This window comes from Ursus maritimus, unplaced genomic scaffold, assembly GCF_017311325.1.
Source record: "Ursus maritimus isolate PB19 unplaced genomic scaffold, ASM1731132v1 scaffold_19, whole genome shotgun sequence".
Lineage (NCBI taxonomy): Eukaryota > Metazoa > Chordata > Mammalia > Carnivora > Ursidae > Ursus > Ursus maritimus.
In genome coordinates, this window is record NW_024424341.1 from 34,429,887 (window position 1) to 34,448,377 (window position 18,491).

General features: G+C 42.5%; 1 protein-coding gene across 1 annotated transcript in view; it reads left to right on the top strand.

Annotated features, from left to right (window-relative positions):
- The window catches only part of HSD17B2 (hydroxysteroid 17-beta dehydrogenase 2), a 77,260-nt gene extending 74,249 nt beyond the window's left edge, over positions 1–3,011 (top strand). The window contains exon 5 of the mRNA XM_008689781.2: positions 2,674–3,011. Within this exon, the coding sequence (XP_008688003.1) occupies positions 2,674–3,011 (338 nt within the window). The remainder of the gene's footprint in view (positions 1–2,673) is intronic.
- Positions 3,012–18,491: the final 15,480 nt, after the last annotated feature.

Below are 18,491 nucleotides of genomic sequence, written 5' to 3' on the forward strand. Positions count from 1 at the left end.
TCCATACATGCATCTCCAAACAATAGAATTTGGCTTTACTGGCTTTTGAACTTTGAATGGAATCAGCATGTATATGTTCTCTTGAGTCTGGCTTTTCTCATTCACCATCATGTTTTCACGAATCATCTATGTTGTCTGTAGCTGTAGCTAATTTATTTTCATTGCTATTCAGTATTCTGTGAACATGCCACAATTTTTCTATTATTGATGGGATATTTGGGTCACTTTGGGACAGGTATGAACAATTCAGCTCTAGACCCTTTGATACATGACACATACCGTGGTGTACGTGTATGTGACTTTTCCAGTGACACATTCCCAGGAGTGGAATGACTGGATCATGGAGTTTAATTACCCTCAGCTTTATTGGATAATACCAAAATGATTTTAAAAACATTGTTCCAATTTATACGCCCATCCTTCCCCTATATGTCTTAATCCACACCACAGCCCTGAGGGATAGGCTTAATCGCCATCATTTGCCAGGTACGGACATTAAAGTAGGGTGGGTGATCTGTACCCCAGTCTAGGTACGTGGGACACTTTGGTGGTGGGCAATCTGAAAGCTAGATCCCCAGGTACAGTGCTCAGTTCTTTAGACTGCCCTCAGTCTAAAGGTGATTCTGATGGGCTCTCTGAAGGCAAAAGGCCAGACAGTGGAAGGCTGAGGACTCCAATTTGGAGAATGATGCTCAAAGCCGGGGTGGGGTTAGGGGTGGGGACACAAGAGGAGGAATCTTCAGGGAGACAAAGAGCCTCTGGAGACATTCAAGGGGACAGAACAGATATTTTAGTTCCTGCAATAAATAGCTAAAACATGTTTCATGATTAGCAGATTTTAAGCACTTTATATACATAATCTCACTGAATCCTCACCTATGACGTAGACATCGTAATAGTCCCATCTTGTAGGAAGAAAACTGAGGCTCAGACAAGTTAAGAGCCACAGAGGTGGTATGAGTCAGAGATGGGATTTGGATCCAGGTCACCCTAACAATTTCATTGTGTGTGGCCCCAAAGTGGCAGGGGTTGGGTTTGTGGGTGTCAAAAGTGGCAGATGAAGGTTGACAAAAGTCTGGTGGCTCTGTCACCAATAAAGAGAGCTTTGGGGGGGACTCTGCACAGAGTACCCGTGAAGTGGTTAGAAAGTCCACGAGGTGTTTAGAGAAGGAGGAAGTGGAGAGGAAAAGGAATCCCTCAGCCTGGGAAAGCAGAGACTGGGGGAAAGTTAGCTGGAGGAAAAATAGTTCACACAACATGCTGTCCAAGATCCAGAAGCCTCTGGAGTAATTGTCAGGGTAATCGTTTCTTTAAGTGTGGTCTCGTGCCGTCATGAGAAGAACCAGGCAATTGCAATCCCTTCGCATTTCTGTTAGTTTAATGGGACGTCACTGGCTTACATTTCACAAACAGTCTCCCCAGCAGACCTGATATCCTGGAGTCACCCAAGCTAGTAAACCAAGGCTCATCCCACAGCAATCCCAGAGCGATCACACACTTTGCAGGAGGGAGCATGGGGTGCTGCAACCTTTCTGGAAAGTAATCTGGCAGTAGGTATTGAAATCCAAAATGCAGGTGTCTTTTGACCAGCTAACCACATTGTGGGGGCTGCCTGCAGATGTAAAAACAGTGAAATACAAAAGGATGGATTGTGCAAGGCTATTTATGGTAGCGTCACCGAAATGTTGAAACCTAGGAATGACTGGAAAGACCTTTGATAGAGAAGTGGTGCCTAAAAGCTGTTCAGTGGGAAATTTCTGCTGCTCTGGTTTAAATCTGTAGCCATTGACTATGAGAGGCAGGTCTGTGATTTATTACTAAGCAAACAATCACATCTTTAAAAACATGTATAGTATGATCCTTTTTGGTTTTTGTTTGTTCCTGGTAATATACAGTTAAACCAAAGCCTTCTATGTGTATATATGTTTGTATGAACAAGGAGGGAATATAGAAAGACATAAAACTGTAAGTTACCTTAGAGGAGATTAATTTTAAAAACATATACATCTCATTATTTACTTTATTTTATGTAATGAGCAGGCATTGCTACTATATCTTAAAGTTAATTATATAATTAAATTGTATATGATAAGCAACCATTGCTTCTATATTAAATGTTTATATTTATTTAATCACAGATAATTTATATGTTAAAATTTAAATGTACATTTAAATTATATTTATTATAATTTGTTTAAAATTATATTTATTAAATAGATAAGATGATAGTCAACATTGTATATTTAATTTTATACATAGAAATAGGTATCACTTCCATATTAAAAATTATACATGGTGAATCTCACAGTGTAATATATGATTCCATTTACATAATGTCCAAATCCAGGCAAAACTGCTCTATTCTGTTAACTTGGGACAGTGGCTCCTGGGAAGGGGGCTGGGAGTGGGGCTTTTGAGGCTGGTTTGCCTTCTCCTTCTGCTGCACGAGCTATTCGGTTTGTGGAAAACCAGTCATGTGTGAACTTGTCCATACATATGTTGAAAAAAATACATTAAATACCATTTAAAGCGCATTTTTAAAAAAAAAGGTGTTTGGGAACGCCCATCCTTCCCAACAGAAGCCAATTCCCAAGGGCCTGCTTCTCTGGTGGGGTCGGACATGCCCGATCTGGCCTCCCCACTATCTGAGCCCCCCTTCTTCTCGCATCACAGATATCTCAGGCACGAGTGAAATGTGGAGCAAGCAGGAGAAGGACATCCTGGACCACCTTACCTCTGATGTGCAGGAGGATTATGGCCAGGACTATATCCTTGAGCAACGGAATTTTCTTAAACTCATCAACACGAAGGCCAACACAGATATGTCCCCTGTGCTCCTGGACATCCGACATGCCGTGTCTGCTAAGAGCCCCTTTGCCTTTTATGCGCCAGGGCCAATGGCTTATTCATTGCTCTGCTTTGTTTCCTTTAGTCCTACTGGCATATTTGATTATTTTATCAAAAAATGGTATCGCTCTATAGGGGCCTTGCCCAGAGCGCTTATTAAGTAGGCCTAACTGAAGAATAAGCCACATGGGCAAATATGTGGGAAATGTTAGTTTTGGAACGAAAGGGAAACTTGAACTTCCCATTAAAGTTGTGGTTTCCTACCTCGCATTCCTTGTGAATTCTGTTGATTGAATAGGACTTAGTGGTGAGAAGGCTGGTGGGTAGAACGGACCACCATGAAGGGCATTAATCGAGTGCCTGCTCTGCATGGATACATTTCAGATATTCTCTCATCTAGTTCTCATCAGAGAACCAAGGTAGGTAACTCCACCTCTACTTAACAGGTAAGGGAATTAAGGATCAGAGAGGGTAAGTTCCTAGTTCATTGTCACACAGCCAGCAAAAGACAGTTAGAATTGAAATCCAGGTTGGACTTCACTGCTTACCAGGAGAGGAGGAGGAGAAAGAAATGGTGGGAAAAATGAGGTAGAAAAGGGAAAAGACGAGGAGGAACTGGCAAGGACCACAGTCAAATGGAGTTTTTCTCACGGTGAATTGATATCCTGCTGTACCTACTGTATACAAGGTATTGATTCTTGTGTGTAATCAACGTTCTGTGCACCTCGTCTCCCTTCCTCTACCTAGAGCCCTGGAGATAATAGGATGAGGTCTCCCATCTCAAGCAGAGGGCCTTTTGGTAGACCCAGGGCAAGTGAGTGGCTGGTTTGTTGACCATAGTAACCATCACTGTCACCTCCATCTGAGCATCCCAGAATGGAAAAGCCAGCATCGTTACCTGGAGAAGACAGAAAAAAGGGAGCAAGGTCAGATACCAAGAGAGGTGGGGTCAAATTCACCTGGGGGAGGCAGAAGGGGAGGAGCTGGTGAACAGGGTGCACATAAAAGGAACTAGAAAACATAGCAGCTGACATGAGGGTAGCAGAGGTCCAGACATTGCAAACCTCTCTTTGTCCTGTTTCCTTTCTAGAATGCACAGGTTCTCTTTCTGTTTTCCAACCTCCTGGATATTTTAGGAGAATAGAAAAACTGACGATGTTCTGTGGTTTACCCCAAAAGAAAATAATAAATAATAAGGTGGTGAGATAAAGAGTTATGAAATTATTCATATGATAAAGTTTTAAGGGCTAGTCATGCCAACTGCCCAGTAGTTCTCCATAATTGCTTTACGGCAGAATGGAAAGAAAGGAAAAAAAAAAATTCAGGGTTTAGCCATTGAGTTCCCAAATAAGTACTTTTGGAGATAACAAGTTGTCAACACCAAAGCTTTCATTTGCATGCCTCAGATCTTGAGAGAGCAAAGAGTTTATGTAACCAGAATTTGGAGGAGGACTGAGGATTATGTGTTTCACTGTAAACCAGTGGTTCTCAAAGTGATCCCTGGACCACAGCATCAGCATCAAATGCAGATTCTCGGGGAGCCTGGCTGGTTCAGTCGGTTAAGTGTCTGCCTTCGGCTTAGGTCATGATCCCAGGGTCCTGGGACTGAGTCCAAAATAGGGCTCTCTGCTCAGCGGGGAGCCTGCTTCTCCCTCTCCCTCTACCTGCTGCTCTATTTGTTCTCTTTCTCTCTCTCTCTGTCAAAGAAAGAAAGAAAGAAAGAAAGAAAGAAAGAAAGAGAGAAAGAGAGAAAGAGAGAAAGGAAAAAAAAGAAATGCAGATCCTCAGGAGCCAATGTAATAATATTTTAGTTTCTTATGGCTCCGGTAACAAATTATGAAAAACTTAGCAGTTTAAAAAAATACGTTATTATTTAACAGTTTGGGAAGTCAGAATTATAAAATGGCTCCTACAGGGCTAAAATCAAGTTGTCAGCAAAACTACGTTTCTCCTGGAGGCTCTAGGGGAGAATTCATTTGTTCCTTCTTCCAGCTTCCAAAGGTCTCCTGTATTCCCTTGCTCATGGCTGCATCACTCCAACCTCTGCTTCCTTGGTCTCCTCTCCTCTGACTCTGCTTCCTTTTTATAAGGGCCGTTGTGATGGCACTGGGCCCACACATAATTCAGAATAATCTTCTTATCTCAAGACCTTTAATTTAATTGCATCTGCAAAGTCCCTTTTGCCACATGAGGTCACATATTCACAGGTTCTGGGGATTCATGTACCATTATCATTACTAGGGACCTTTATTCTACCGACCACATCCACTGAAACAGAAATTCTGGGGGTGGGCCCAGCAACTTGTATTGTACTGAACCCTCCAGGTGATGCACACCCATGTTTGAGATCTCCTGCTCTAGGCCACAGAGTAAGCAGGTTGGCCACAGAAGGAAGGGGAAAGCTCTTTGAGTATAGTGGGAGGGAGCTGGAGACATCAGGTGAAGCAGTGCTGGGCAAATACACCAGCCCTTAGGAATCCAGTGAGGGCCCTACTTTCTGTTCTGATGAAAACTCCATGATTCATGGGGGGAAGGTGCTAGATATAGACCCAGAGGGTCTGAGAATCCCAGATTAGAGAAGCTCCTAACTGGTTCCCTCCAGGAGGGCTTCCATACTGCCTTGGGGTTACCTGGGAGGGAAGTATTCCACAAGGTGGTCTATTTAGCCAGAGAAAGACTGAAAACCTCTTCCCACCATTCCCAAGACTCCTTTGGGTCTGGGTGGAAGTGGGGAGGTCTGGAAAAGTCACTGAGGCTCCTGGAGACAATAGGGAAAAGAGCTAAGAATGAAGTATGAGGGTGTCCTTGGGGCAGGTGGGGTTCTGCTGCAGCAGAGGCCAATTGTGGACAGCCTTGGGCTGGGGGCTAAAGTGGGATGAGAAATCCAAGGGAGTAAGAGACGATGTCTCATCCTTGGTGCTGGGCAAATACACCAGCCCTTAGGAACCCAGATTCTGAGGACGAGAGAAGGCAGTGGGAGAATCTTGCATGCCACTGCATGTTCATTGGGAAGACACTGTTTTAAACTAGTAGAGACTGTTACCTGAAAGTATCAAGAAGCATTTAAACATATTCCTTTTCTTTCTTCCTTTCTTTCTTTCTTTCTTTCTTTCTTTCTTTCTTTCTTTCTTTCTTTCTTTCTTTCTTTCCTCCTTCCTTCCTTCCTTCCTCCCTTCCCTTCCCTTCCCTTCCCTTCCCTTCCTTTCCTTTCCTTTCCTTTCCTTTCCCTGTCTTTTCTTTTTTAAAGGTAGACTCCATGCCCAACATGGGGCTTGAACTCACGACCCCAAAATCAAGAGTCACATGCTCTACCCACTGAGCTAGCCAGGTGCCTCCAAACATATTTCATTTTTAGCACAATACCTAAAGTACCTATAGTTTACCTATAGTTTACCTATAGTATACCTATAGTTTCTCAGAAAACAAGAGAGACAAGTATTACATACAAAGCACCTCCATGCCCTGACCACGTCTGCCCAGTATTGGTGTCCCTGATTTACCATAAGAAACCAGTAAGAGTTGGGGCGCCTGGGTAGCGCAGTCGTTAAGCGTCTGCCTTCGGCTCAGGGCATGATCCCAGCATTCTGGGATCGAGCCCCACATCAGGCTCCTCCGCTAGGAGCCTGCTTCTTCCTCTCCCACTCCCCCTGCTTGTGTTCCCTCTCTCGCTGGCTGTCTCTCTATGTCAAATAAATAAATAAAATCTTAAAAAAAAAAAAAAAGAAAGAAACCAGTAAGAGTTAATGGCAGAAGGAAGCCCCCAGTATGCCCACAATTTGACCAGCATGATGAACAAACAGGCGATTCAACAATAGGACTCTTGGCAAAAAAATATTTCATCCTCCCAGTCCTGCTCTTCTGCTCAAGGGTAAGTTACGAGGTACGTGTAATACCTGGTCACACAGCATCACACACAAATTGCATACAAAACCTCACCCACTCCTCTTTATCTCTTCCTTTTCTACAGTTTCCCAAGGCTGGAAGCAGTAAAGTGGGCAATCCTTACAACATGCCCAGGATAAGGGGGAGGAATTAGGGAAACATCCAGTAAAAATATTTCTTTATTACGTAAGGAGCTGATAAATGCCTACAAATAAACCTCACTGTATTATTTGAATGGAACACTAAATTTCATCAGTTTCATTATATTGGTGGCAAAGACAAAGTTTTAGAATGCTGTTCTGGATGGTGTAATTCTGAGGAAGAATAATTTCTGCAAACAGCTCCGTGGAGTGGTGGTATCTCCTGCTCAGTTAAAGTCCCCAGTCCGGTCACACACAGAGGTCCACTCGGGGGCTTAGCACCCCTGCTCTGGAGTGGCTCAAAAAAAAAAGTGTTTCTCTACCCATTTGTTTTGTAACCCAATATTTCCCTCCAGGATCTCAGGCTTGGGGATGACCATGGCAGAACAGGATGGGTGTTTCTGAATTTGCCTTCTGCCTGCTCAGTATTCCTTCTGGGGGGATTTTATCTTCAAAAGACCGCACCTCCTCACTATAGGGGTAGTCATGTGACCTAGGCTGGCCAATCAACTTACACCCTTGGCTTCAGAGATTGGTTCAGGGGTAGGCTCCCGAACCAATCTTGGCTCCCAGTGGTGGAAGAATTGCTAAGGCAATGGGAGAAAAAGGGTAACCATGTTGACTGAAGCTTCTAGAGCCCACCAAGAGCCCACAAACAATGAAGCCAGGATAGAGGAAAATAGAGCAGAATGGTGAAGGGAAACCAAGTTCTAATAGCACAGTTTGAGCCACTTCATCTAGCTACACCTGCAGATCTACCATTTAGATTGATTTCCAAGTTGAGTGAGCCAATACCTTTCCTTTAAACTATTTCAGGTTGACTTTCTGTCTTTTGCAACAGAATTAATTCATGACAAATACATACTTTAGGGAAGAGTTCAGTGAAGAATGAGGAAAATAATGCTTGACAGAGAGAACAGGCATGGCTACAGTGTTCTAGGGCAGAAAGAGATTGATGAGACTAAAGAAAGTAAGACAGAAGTTAGAGTGGGTATTACCATTCAGTGGCTCTCTCCCACAGAAAAGCAATTTTTCTATTAAAATTTCTTTTGAGGTTTTTTTCCACACAGTCTGTGTGCGTGGTCCCTCTGGAATAAGGTGAAACAAAATCCTTGCTGAGCCTCATGGTGCAAACCAAATATTTCAGCTGATCACTGGCAGTCCTAAATTACTGGAATGATGTTCGGCTAGGATAATAGTGTAAGGTACATTGCGTCTAGGGTGATAAGACATTCTGTCCTGGTTCATCATCAAACTTATTTACCATATTGCAAAATGTAGAGATGACTAAAGTGAGAATCCCAGCTTACCATGGGAAACAGGAAGATTAAGAAGCAAACTCAAGGCTTTTGTCCTAAATTATTTTACTTTCAGGATATTCCATTCATGTTCGGGGTGTTCTAGTGACCTGGTAATCATCCCATAAATTTAACCTGTTTACCTCCACTTTCTGTGCTTCCTTCTGTTTTCATACTAGGTAATGATCCATTGATGGACATAATGTAACCTCTCTCTTTGGCATTGTCCTGTGTTCTCTCTCCTGACAATTCCAGATGAATTCCATACAGAGTAGGTCCTAACTTGAAACATATATTCTTTGGTCTGAGTGCGATTTCTAGGTAAGACTTACATATTTGCACAAAAAGATTTCATTGATAAACACAAAATTCACACTTTCATCTTAAATACCCATGGTAAATAGCAAAACAGGTCTGAAAAATCACAAGAGTCTAGGCCGATACATGTCATTGCCATTGTAATGCCGGATTTTTTGGGGGGTGGGGGGGGGGCACTGTCCAGCATCTACTTGCCTTCCTATTTGGAAGCCACTCCCTGTGTGCGAGATCTTGGTGGAAAACAATGCTTTTCCTCCAACTACAGAAGCCAGAAGATCTAAATCTTGCCTCTGCCCACATCTCAGCCTTTAGGATTTGGGTATAATGCACAAATGTTATGACATTCCTAGGGCATGGAATGTCAATTGAGGCATATGAAGAGTGATGGTGGCAATCTCCCACAATGATAGTTGTATTTCCTGTTGCTTAGCCCTTTGGAGACATCTGGTCTTGTCAATCGGTTTTTCAAGCCTGATCCTTCAACCTTTCCTTGATGATGTGAAATAAACAAATAAAATAAATAAATAAATAAATAAATAAATAAATAAATAAATATTGTTAAAAGATGGAGCTCAGAGTCTGTTGCTTGCAACCATAAGCATTCTAATTTACATCTCTGCCTCCTCCTCATTACCACAGCATTTTCAAAGACCCACTCCCAATACACAGCTCCACATCTTCATGGGTTCTCAGGGTGAATGGCACCAAGGAAGATGCAAACTTTACGAAGAGCGATAGCATGCGTGTTTTCCCTGTATACCATGCCGGTGGCCCTCTCCTCCTCTCCTGCTCTGTCTAGGGCTCTCTCCCACCTGTACAACCGCAGCAGGATGGGGCCCCAAGCAGGCCCTGGATTCCCATATCTTCTTTTTGGTTTCTACTGAGAAACATCTTTATAACCACCAGACAGAAGGCTTTGGGCTATGATGTAAGGGACAGGTTGGGAGAGATGAAAGGAAGAGGATTTTGGAGGGAACCCTTTTCCAGGGAGGCTTATGCAAAAAGCTGGTGGCTCTACTAGTCTTTCTTTGCTTTAAAGTCAAAGGGCCACTCTCTCCTCCCCTGCACAGTGATTTGTTTTTGTTTCATGTTTGGAATATTTGTTATTATTGCTTCAAATATGTCACATTCTTGATGTCTGAGTGGTCAGGTGGTATGCTGTGGGCATTCTGGAGTTGCACAGGGTTATGGGTTGGATGTGTCCCCTTAAAAATTCTGATGTTGAAATCCTAACCCCCAATGTGATAGTATAAGGTAGGGCTTTGGGAGGTAATTAGGTCATCAGGGTGGAGCCCTTGTGATGGGATTTGTGCCCTTCACAGGAAGAGAAAGGAGAGAGCTTGCTTTTCTCTCTCATCATGTGAGGATACAATGAGAGATAGCCATCTCCAAGCCAGGAAGCAGACTCTCTCCAGTCACCAGATCTGCCAGCACCTTGGTCTCGTCCTTCTCAGCCTCCAGAACTATGAGAAATAAATGTTTGTCACTGAAGTCACTCAGTCTGTGGTGCTTGACATAGCAGACTGAACTGACTAAAACACGCTGGCTTGAGTTCCAATCTTGAGTCACACGTGCCATCTTAAGGTCAATAGCTAGATGACCTTAAGTAAGCTGTTTAACTTCTCTGCATCTTAGGGTTTTTCTTTTTCCTCCAAATGTAGGGGCAGTGGTAATGTTAATCTCATGCAGTTGTTGTGATGATTAAATAGGATAATTATGCAAAGGATTTAGCCAGTGCCTGGCATTTAACATGGGCCCCCTAAATGGAGTAATAGTGGTTGTTTAGTTACCCTTTCCACAGGAGTGCATTTACCATGAACGCAGGTCATATTGGTGTGTCCTTCCTAGGTAGAGGTCAGATGGTGGGAAGGCTAGTATCGCTCTGTGTTTTTGCAGCCAGGACTTTAGGAACTTTCTGATCCAAATGGGACTTTCAATGCCATTTGACTAATGCTCCTCCCACAAGAGCACAAGGGAATCTTTCATGGACAGACAATGAAGTTCATACTTCTACTCTTCCTGATAAGAATCCCTACTGTCTTCCCTTTTTTTAAGCTAACAATCATTTATGACTTGTTATGTGTCAGGAACCATTTAATCCTTACAATAACCCTATGACATATGTACTATTATCATCTCCATTTTTTTAGATAAGAAACTAGGCTTACAAGGTGAATTTGCCTAAAGTCACACTTCAAAGCTATTATGTGGAATTATTTATTTATTTTTAACTGTGGTAAGATATACACAGTATAGGGGTGCCTGGGTGGCTCAGTCTGTTGTGCATCTGACTCTTGGTTTCGGCTCAGGTCAGGATCTCAGGGTCCTGAGATCAAGCCCAGTGTCGGGCTCCGCACTCAGTGGGGAATCTGCTTGAGGTTCTTTCCTTCTCCCTCTCCTACCCTCTGTATCTCCCCCCTGCTCCAGTGCATTCTCTCTCTAAAATAAATACATAAAATCTTTAAAATATATATACACAATATAAAATTTATCATTTTAACCATTTTTAAGTGTACATTTCAGTGGCATTCAGGATATTCACAATGTTGTGCAACCATCACCCCTATCCATTTCCAGAATTTTTCATCATCCCAAGGATAGAGCTTTTTAAGCCAAGTTTGTTCAACTTCTAATTTGTGAAAGGAACTGTCATGCAGCAGTTAAGAGCACAAAATCCTCCAAGGTTGCAATCTCAGTTCTGCCTTAATATCTCTGAGATCTTGGAGAAGTTACTTGATTTTTCTAGTGCTTCCATACCTTGGTATGTACGCGGAGAGGGTGATTATCAATGGTACCTATCTCATAGAGTGGTTATAGTATTAAATAATTTAATCTATATTAAGTACTTAGAATCTACCTGGGAAATAGTAGGCACACAATGAGTATTAGTTATTATTACTCCATATTGCTAATTATAGGGCGCTGTAGTAATGATGGGTGGGGAGCTAGAACATGAGCATTGTGTGAAGGAATGAAAGATAATGATGTGCAGAGTGGGCTTGGGCTTGGGGTGATATATTGCTTCCTGACATAACACTGATGGGGTTTCGGGGCGCCTGGGTGGCGCAGTCGTTAAGCGTCTGCCTTTGGCTCAGGGCGTGATCCCGGCGTTCTGGGATCGAGCCCCACATCGGGCTCCTCCGCTGGGAGCCTGCTTCTTTCTCTCCCACTCCCCTTGCTTGTGCTCCCTCTCTCGCTGGCTGTCTCTCTCTGTGTCAAATAAATAAATAAAATCTTAAAAAAAACCCAAAACACTGATGGGGTTTCATTAGGTCACTAAAATCTCTGATGTTGAAAGGCAACAAGATCTCTCTCATCACTAGATCACCAGGTAGCCTGAGCAGGATACTGATAATGCATATGTTCATCTCTACCTGCAGAGTGGATTCCTTGCAGATGGAGAGCCTAGGATGAGCTGGAGAATGCAAGCCAGTGTAGGTACCTTATTCAAATCCCTCTCCTCCTCTGAACTCCAGGCCAGGAACACAGAACTCGGGACTTCCGTGCCACCTCCCTCCTCCTTCCACAGGGGCAAGGAATATTTTTCAGAAGATATTAAAATCTCATACAAGTACCCAATGAACGCACACCAAAGTTTTATTTAACTCATTAATGAGAGGGCCAGTGGAGAACTAGAGAATCAGCAAAAGTTCTGGCTTAGCCACGAAGAAAGACCTAAATAAATACCATCTCTCATTGAAGGAAGGTGAAAGAGCAAAGAAAATTTGAGGTCAAAGGGAGTTATTTCTTTTTTTTCCATCCTAGACAGATATTCACTTGTTCTTCCTAAGTCCGGATTTTATAGATAAGCTTCATGGCTTCAGAGCTCTTTATCTCACGTTGCTGGGTTGTTTTGGCTGCATTGGGTGTTGAGATGTATGTTAAATGTGTGAGGAACTTGGAAGTGGATGGGGAATTTGGTTTTAGTTATGGTGGGTGCTGCTAGTGACCTTACAGAGGTGTGTGGTCCATCCATCTAGTAAATGGACCTGCTGTAATCAAAAGAAATGGGAAGATTAGGACCCAGGAAGAGAAGTAATCATCCATTGTCACCTACGGTGTGTCAAGCTTCATTGAAGCCCATTGGAAGCTGTCAGAGAGTGTCTCCCCCAGAAGGATCATGAGACTTCCAGGTACTACTGTGTAATGAGTTTCCTAAGGGAGCTATAGCAGGGCCTATGTAGTTCTTCCAATAAAGGCATGTCCATCTGTAGTAAGAGAGAAGACTTAAGCAGTGGGTCCGTGTCCTTTGTTGAAATGTTCTTTCTTATAATTATGCACCTTAAATTGTCAAAATTTCCTGCTTGAAAATTACACTTGACATTTATACTTCTATGTAGAATTGGGAAAAAGATGGTTCACCCATGTGTCAAATAAGGCAAAAAGAACAATAATTCAGTGTCATTTAATACCATTTGGGGCAGCCATACTAATACCAAAGTAAACTCTAAGGGAAAAAGCATTTCATACATTATCTATCCCACACACTGCAACTGGAGCCTGAAGGTTTCTGCTCTGTGACTCCTGGCTGCTCCACCTTCTCTGATCTGCCCAGGTCACTTTGCCCACCCAACCCATACTGTTAGCAGGCGGGGTTCCTGATGTAACATCAAACCCTAGCTTTTCTTTTTCATCTCTCACCCACTGCATTAATAACTCCTTCTCCCACTCAAGTTTTCCCTGAGCTCCTACCTGTGTCAGGCATGGTGCTAGGCACTGGGGGCATATCTGGGAACAAGTCAGATGGATCCCTGCTGTCCTGGGAAATGACAGTGTGATGGGGAAGACAAACATGCAGCAAATCAATAAATGGTTGTTTGATGTGAACGTGTGATCAGTACTATAAAGTGTGAGTGCCCAGGGAGCTCCAGAAACCTATTACAAAGGGTTCTTGATTTTAGCTGTTTGCTACCAGGGCTCCAACCACCAAGCCAACCACCACTGGCTCTTCTGAAAAGAAACCCATAAATAAATTTGTTGATAGTGGGCCCCAGGAGGTGTAAGAAGGACAGCTCTTCCCTGAATAACTGCCTGACATCTTAGGCTGCTCAGGTCACTCGAACTCAGATGTCCACTGCTCCCACACTCTTGAGGAGGGACTCTAGTCCCCATCTGGCACCTGCTAGGGACACATGATGCTGCGGGGCTTAATCTTAAAGTCAGCTCCAATGTAGGGGCTCAGCACCCAGGTCCACAAGCCCTGGACCACAAGGAGGAGCCAGTATTGTCTGAGGTGACAAGCCACAGAATCAGTTTCATCCAGGAATTGGTTTTGAAACACCAAGACACAGCCAGGTGGCAGAGGTCCAAGAAGGGGTGAGGTCATCTGTGGCCAAAACTGAGTGTATCATGGAACTTGGGCTCAGGGGCTGTGACTGATTTTACATTGTTGCTGAACATGAGATAACAGGCCTCATCGAAAACTGGCTCCTGCCTTTAGGCTGCCTTCTTTCAGATTTACCCAGAGAAGCCTGTAAAACTTTGCCATCGCCTTCTGGGGCCTCAGGACCCTGAATCTAGCCAAAGCCAAGGTCCCTCCTCATCTTCCCCAGGCTAAGTTTCAGGGTGGATACTAGTCTCTACGGAGCCTTTCACAAATTAGCAAACAATTTAACATTGTCTGCCAGGTAGAAATAGTCCCAAGGATTCATAGCTTGGTAAGGGGGCTGAACGCTGGCTATCAGGCCCCTCTTACTGCCTTAGCAGGGTATACTGTGAAATGCGTAACCTGCGTAAGCATGCATGTCAGCCTTGCCCAGACTTACGGTCTCCAAGGATAGTTTCCACCCCATCCCTTCCTTAGAACGCATCCTGCAATGCCCCAGTTAGTGCCAGATTCAAGAGGATGAACAGTTGCTCCTAGAGAAGAAAATGTAGCAGTCAGCTTTGACTCTAACTCCCTGAGAGGCCTTCTGCTCTAGGGGCAGCAAAAATGATTTTGGATCCTGAGTGGCAATTCTTCAGGTAAGGAATAATAGCACAGACTCTGCTAAGACACCCAGAAGACAGGCCAAGCAAGTTTGGGGTTCCAAAGCCCAAACTAACAACGAGGAGTTGTTGCTCTTACCTCTTGCCTTGCTGTCCTCAATATCTTGCAAGATGCAGCCTAGCAGGCATTTCCAGTGAAAGAGGACGAGGAGACTGGGATGGGAAGACAAGAGAATGCGTGGAGCAAGTTGCTGGAGGTGCTTGGAGGAAACGGTGCAAACATAAAGGGGAAGGGGCTCAGCAAGGATAGAAGAGTGAGTGAGCATGAGGGATGGGGGAAGGCTGTAGAGCAGGGGGACGAGGAATCTTGGCTGGACATCTTACTTTTTTCCAAGTTGGAGTTAGCACAATCCAGAATGCTGAAGGTGCCGGAGGTCTAAAGTGGTTCTAGAAAACCTCTCTGAGGAGGGAACATTTGGGCTGAGGACAAATGTTGAGGAGGAATTAGACATAATCATTTCTAACAGAGATTTTTAAAATTGAGTGTTGTTTTATGTAAGATAAACACACATGCACGCATGCACACACACACACTCACCTCAAGTATGTGGTTCAGTGAATTTTGAGAAATGAATGCACCTGTGTAGCCCACCCTGGTGAGAGTAGGAATCAAGATTCACTTTTGTCCCTATGGATATCCTACACTGTTTGTTGAAAAGACTCCACCTTCCCCACCGAACTGCTATGACACCTTTATAAAAAAAATTACTGACTGTGTAGATATGGGTCTATTCCTGGATTCTCTTCTATTCCATTGATCTGTTTGTCTATCCTGTGCCGTTGCCATGTAGTTCTTATTTCTTATTTTTCTAAGTCTTTTATTGAATAAGGTTTTTTTTTTTTTTTTACCTCTTCTTTTTAACTTGACTGTATTCTATTTCAATTCCTTTGATGGTTACTCAAAATTTTTATCATGTATACTTAACGTTCTACTTTAAAAAATAATATTCACATAAATTTGTATTTCTAGTCTTTTCTTGAATAAGATGAGGATCTTAATATAATTTAACTTCCCTGAAAATGTTGCCTTCCCATTTTTCATGTTTTTTTTTCTGGTATTATTGTAAAAACCAGATAATTAGACTCTTTATAATCAATACACATTTAAATTATCTAAATAATTACACAATTTACAATCAATGCATATTTAGATTTTCCAACCAATTTTTGCTGATTCCTGTCCTAATTCTTCTTGTATGACGCAACTTTAATTTTTCTAAATTCATTCTTTAATACTTCTTTCAGGGAGGGTCTGTGAAAAATAATCTCTCTTGACTCCTGGGTATGTGAAAAAAATTTCAATCTAGAATTCTATATCTAAATGACCTATCGTCAAGACTGATTCTGTTTCTAAACCCGAGTTCAAGGTCTACCTCCCAAAGGGTTCATCTTGTCCAGATCCTCACATGAACTACAGTTTTTTGTTTTGTTTTTTTTGTATTTTTTTGGAAGATTTTTTTAAAGAGAAGTTTTAGGTCACAGCAAAATTGAAGAGAAGGCCCAGAGATTTCACATGTCGCCTTTTTCCACACTTGCATAGCATCCCCCTCTATCAACATCCCCCATCAGAGGGGAACATCTGTTACAATTTATGAGCCTGCATTGACACATTTTTTTAAAAAGATTTGATTTGATTGATTTATTTAAGAGAGAGAGAGAGAGAGAGAGCATGTGCATTAGCGGGGGGTGGAGCAGAGGAGGAAGGAGAGAGAGAATCCTTAAGCAGACCCTGTGCTGAGCATGGAGTCTGATGTGGGGCTTGATGTCATGACCTGAGCTGCAATCAAGAGTCTGACGCTCAACCAACTGAGTGACCCAGGTGCCCCTGCATCGACACATCATAATCACCTAAAGTCCACAGTTTACCTCAGGGTTCACTCTTGGTGTTGTATATTCTGTGGGTTTGGAAAATGTATCATGACATGTATCTATCACTGTCGTATCATACAGAGTATTGTCACTGTCCTAAAAATCCCCTGTGTCCCATCAATTCATCCCTTTTCCCCTCTCTCTCCGAGCCCTGGAAACCACTGATTTTTTAAAAATTACTATTATTTTTATTTTTAAGTAATATCTACACTCAACGTGGGGCTTGAACTCACAACCCTGAGATCAAGAGTCTCATGCTCTACCAGCCAGGCACCCCAACCACTGATCTTTTACTGTCTCCAAAGTTGTGTCTTTTTTATAATGTAATATAGGGGGAATACAGTATGTAGTCTTTTCAGATTGGCTTCTTTCACTTAGAAATATGCATTGAAGCTTCACAATATATTTTCATGGCTTCATAGCTCATTTCTTATTAGTGTTGAAGAGTATTCCATTGTCTGGCTATATCACAGTTTATGTATCCACGCAACTACTGAGGGACATCTTGACTGATTGCTTCCAAATTTTGGAAATTATGAATAAAGCTGCCATAAACATCTGCAAGGAGGTTTTTATGTTGACATAAGTTTTCAACTCCTTTGGGTAAATACCAAGGAGTGTGATTGCTGGATCATATGGTAAGGGTATGTTTAATCTTTAAAATTTTTTTTTTCGGGGTGCCTGGGTGGCTCAGTCAGTTGAGGTCTGCCTTTGGCTCAGGTCATGATCCCAGGCTCCTGGGATCGAGCCCCACATTGCACTCCCTGGTCAGCTGGGAGCCTGCTTCTCCCACTTTTCCCTGCTTGGACTCTCTTTCACTATCTCTGTCATCATCTCTCTCTCTCTCTCTCAAATAAATATATAAAATATTAATTTTTTTCTGTGAGTATACTGACACACAATGTTACATCAGTTTCAGGTGTACAACATACTGATTCAACATCTCTATATGTTATGCTGTGCTCACAAGTGTAGCTACCATCTGCCACCATACGATGCTATTACAATGCAGAGTAAATTTAATTTTCTAAGAAGGTACCAAACTGTTTTCCAAGACGGCTGTACCATTTTGCACTGGGGCCACACAGTTTTGATTTCTGCTTATTACTGAGGCTAAGTTCCCCTGGTGGCCACTGGAATATTCACCTCTTGTTTCTAGGTTTGATCTATGTTTTTGAACTTGGGGAGCAGTCCGTTTAGACTTGGACACAAGCACTATTGAGGCAGAGAAAACAGCATGTGCATAAACCCTACCAGTAGTGCAAGGAGAGGAACTCATGAGGTGAGATCTAAAGGCAGGTCCAAATTACACAGGGCCAGTGTTTATTCTCAGTGTAATGGGAAGCCATGGAAACATTTTCAGTTCAAACATGATCAATTCCCAGAATTAAACATTAATTTGGCATTTATTGCTGGCTTTCTCCTTCACTTTACTTATCCAGCTTCTCAGAGCCCTTGATTTACTTTCATACACATATGTCTGCTTCCACAGCCTCCAAGCATTTACATTTTGAGAATGCCTTCCATAATCAAATACAAGTTTCCAGCATTAGTCTGCAAAAAAAAGAAGAAATCATGTCAAAGCACTGGCTTTTCCCTGGGTAATAAATTGCATGACTCATAGGAAGCAAAAAAAAAAAAAAAAAAAGTAATTTGCATGAGATTTGACCAAGTTTAGTTAAATTAAAATTTATCAAGTAATTATTCCACAAATGTATTACAAGAAAAAGAGGGAGATGGAGTAGGGAACATACGGATTAAAAGAAACTTAAAGAGGGGCGCCTGCGTGGCTCAGTCTGTTAAGCATCTGCCTTCGGCTCAGGTCATGATCCCAGGGTCTTGGGACTGAGTTCCAGACTGGGCTCCCTATTCACTGAGAAGTCTGCTTCTCCCTCTGCCCCCACCCTGCTCTCGCGCTCTCTCTCACTCTCTCTCAAATCAATAAATAAAATCTTAAAAAAAAAAAAAGAATCTTAACTAATGAATCATCGAACCTTGCATCAGAAACCAGGGATGTACTGTATGGTAACTAACATAATGTAATAAAAAACATTAAAAAAAAAAAAAGAAACATCCTACATTGCTTGGGTTTTCTGCTTCTGATTAAAGAGGACTGGAACAAAAAAAAAAAAAAAAAAAAAAAGAAGAA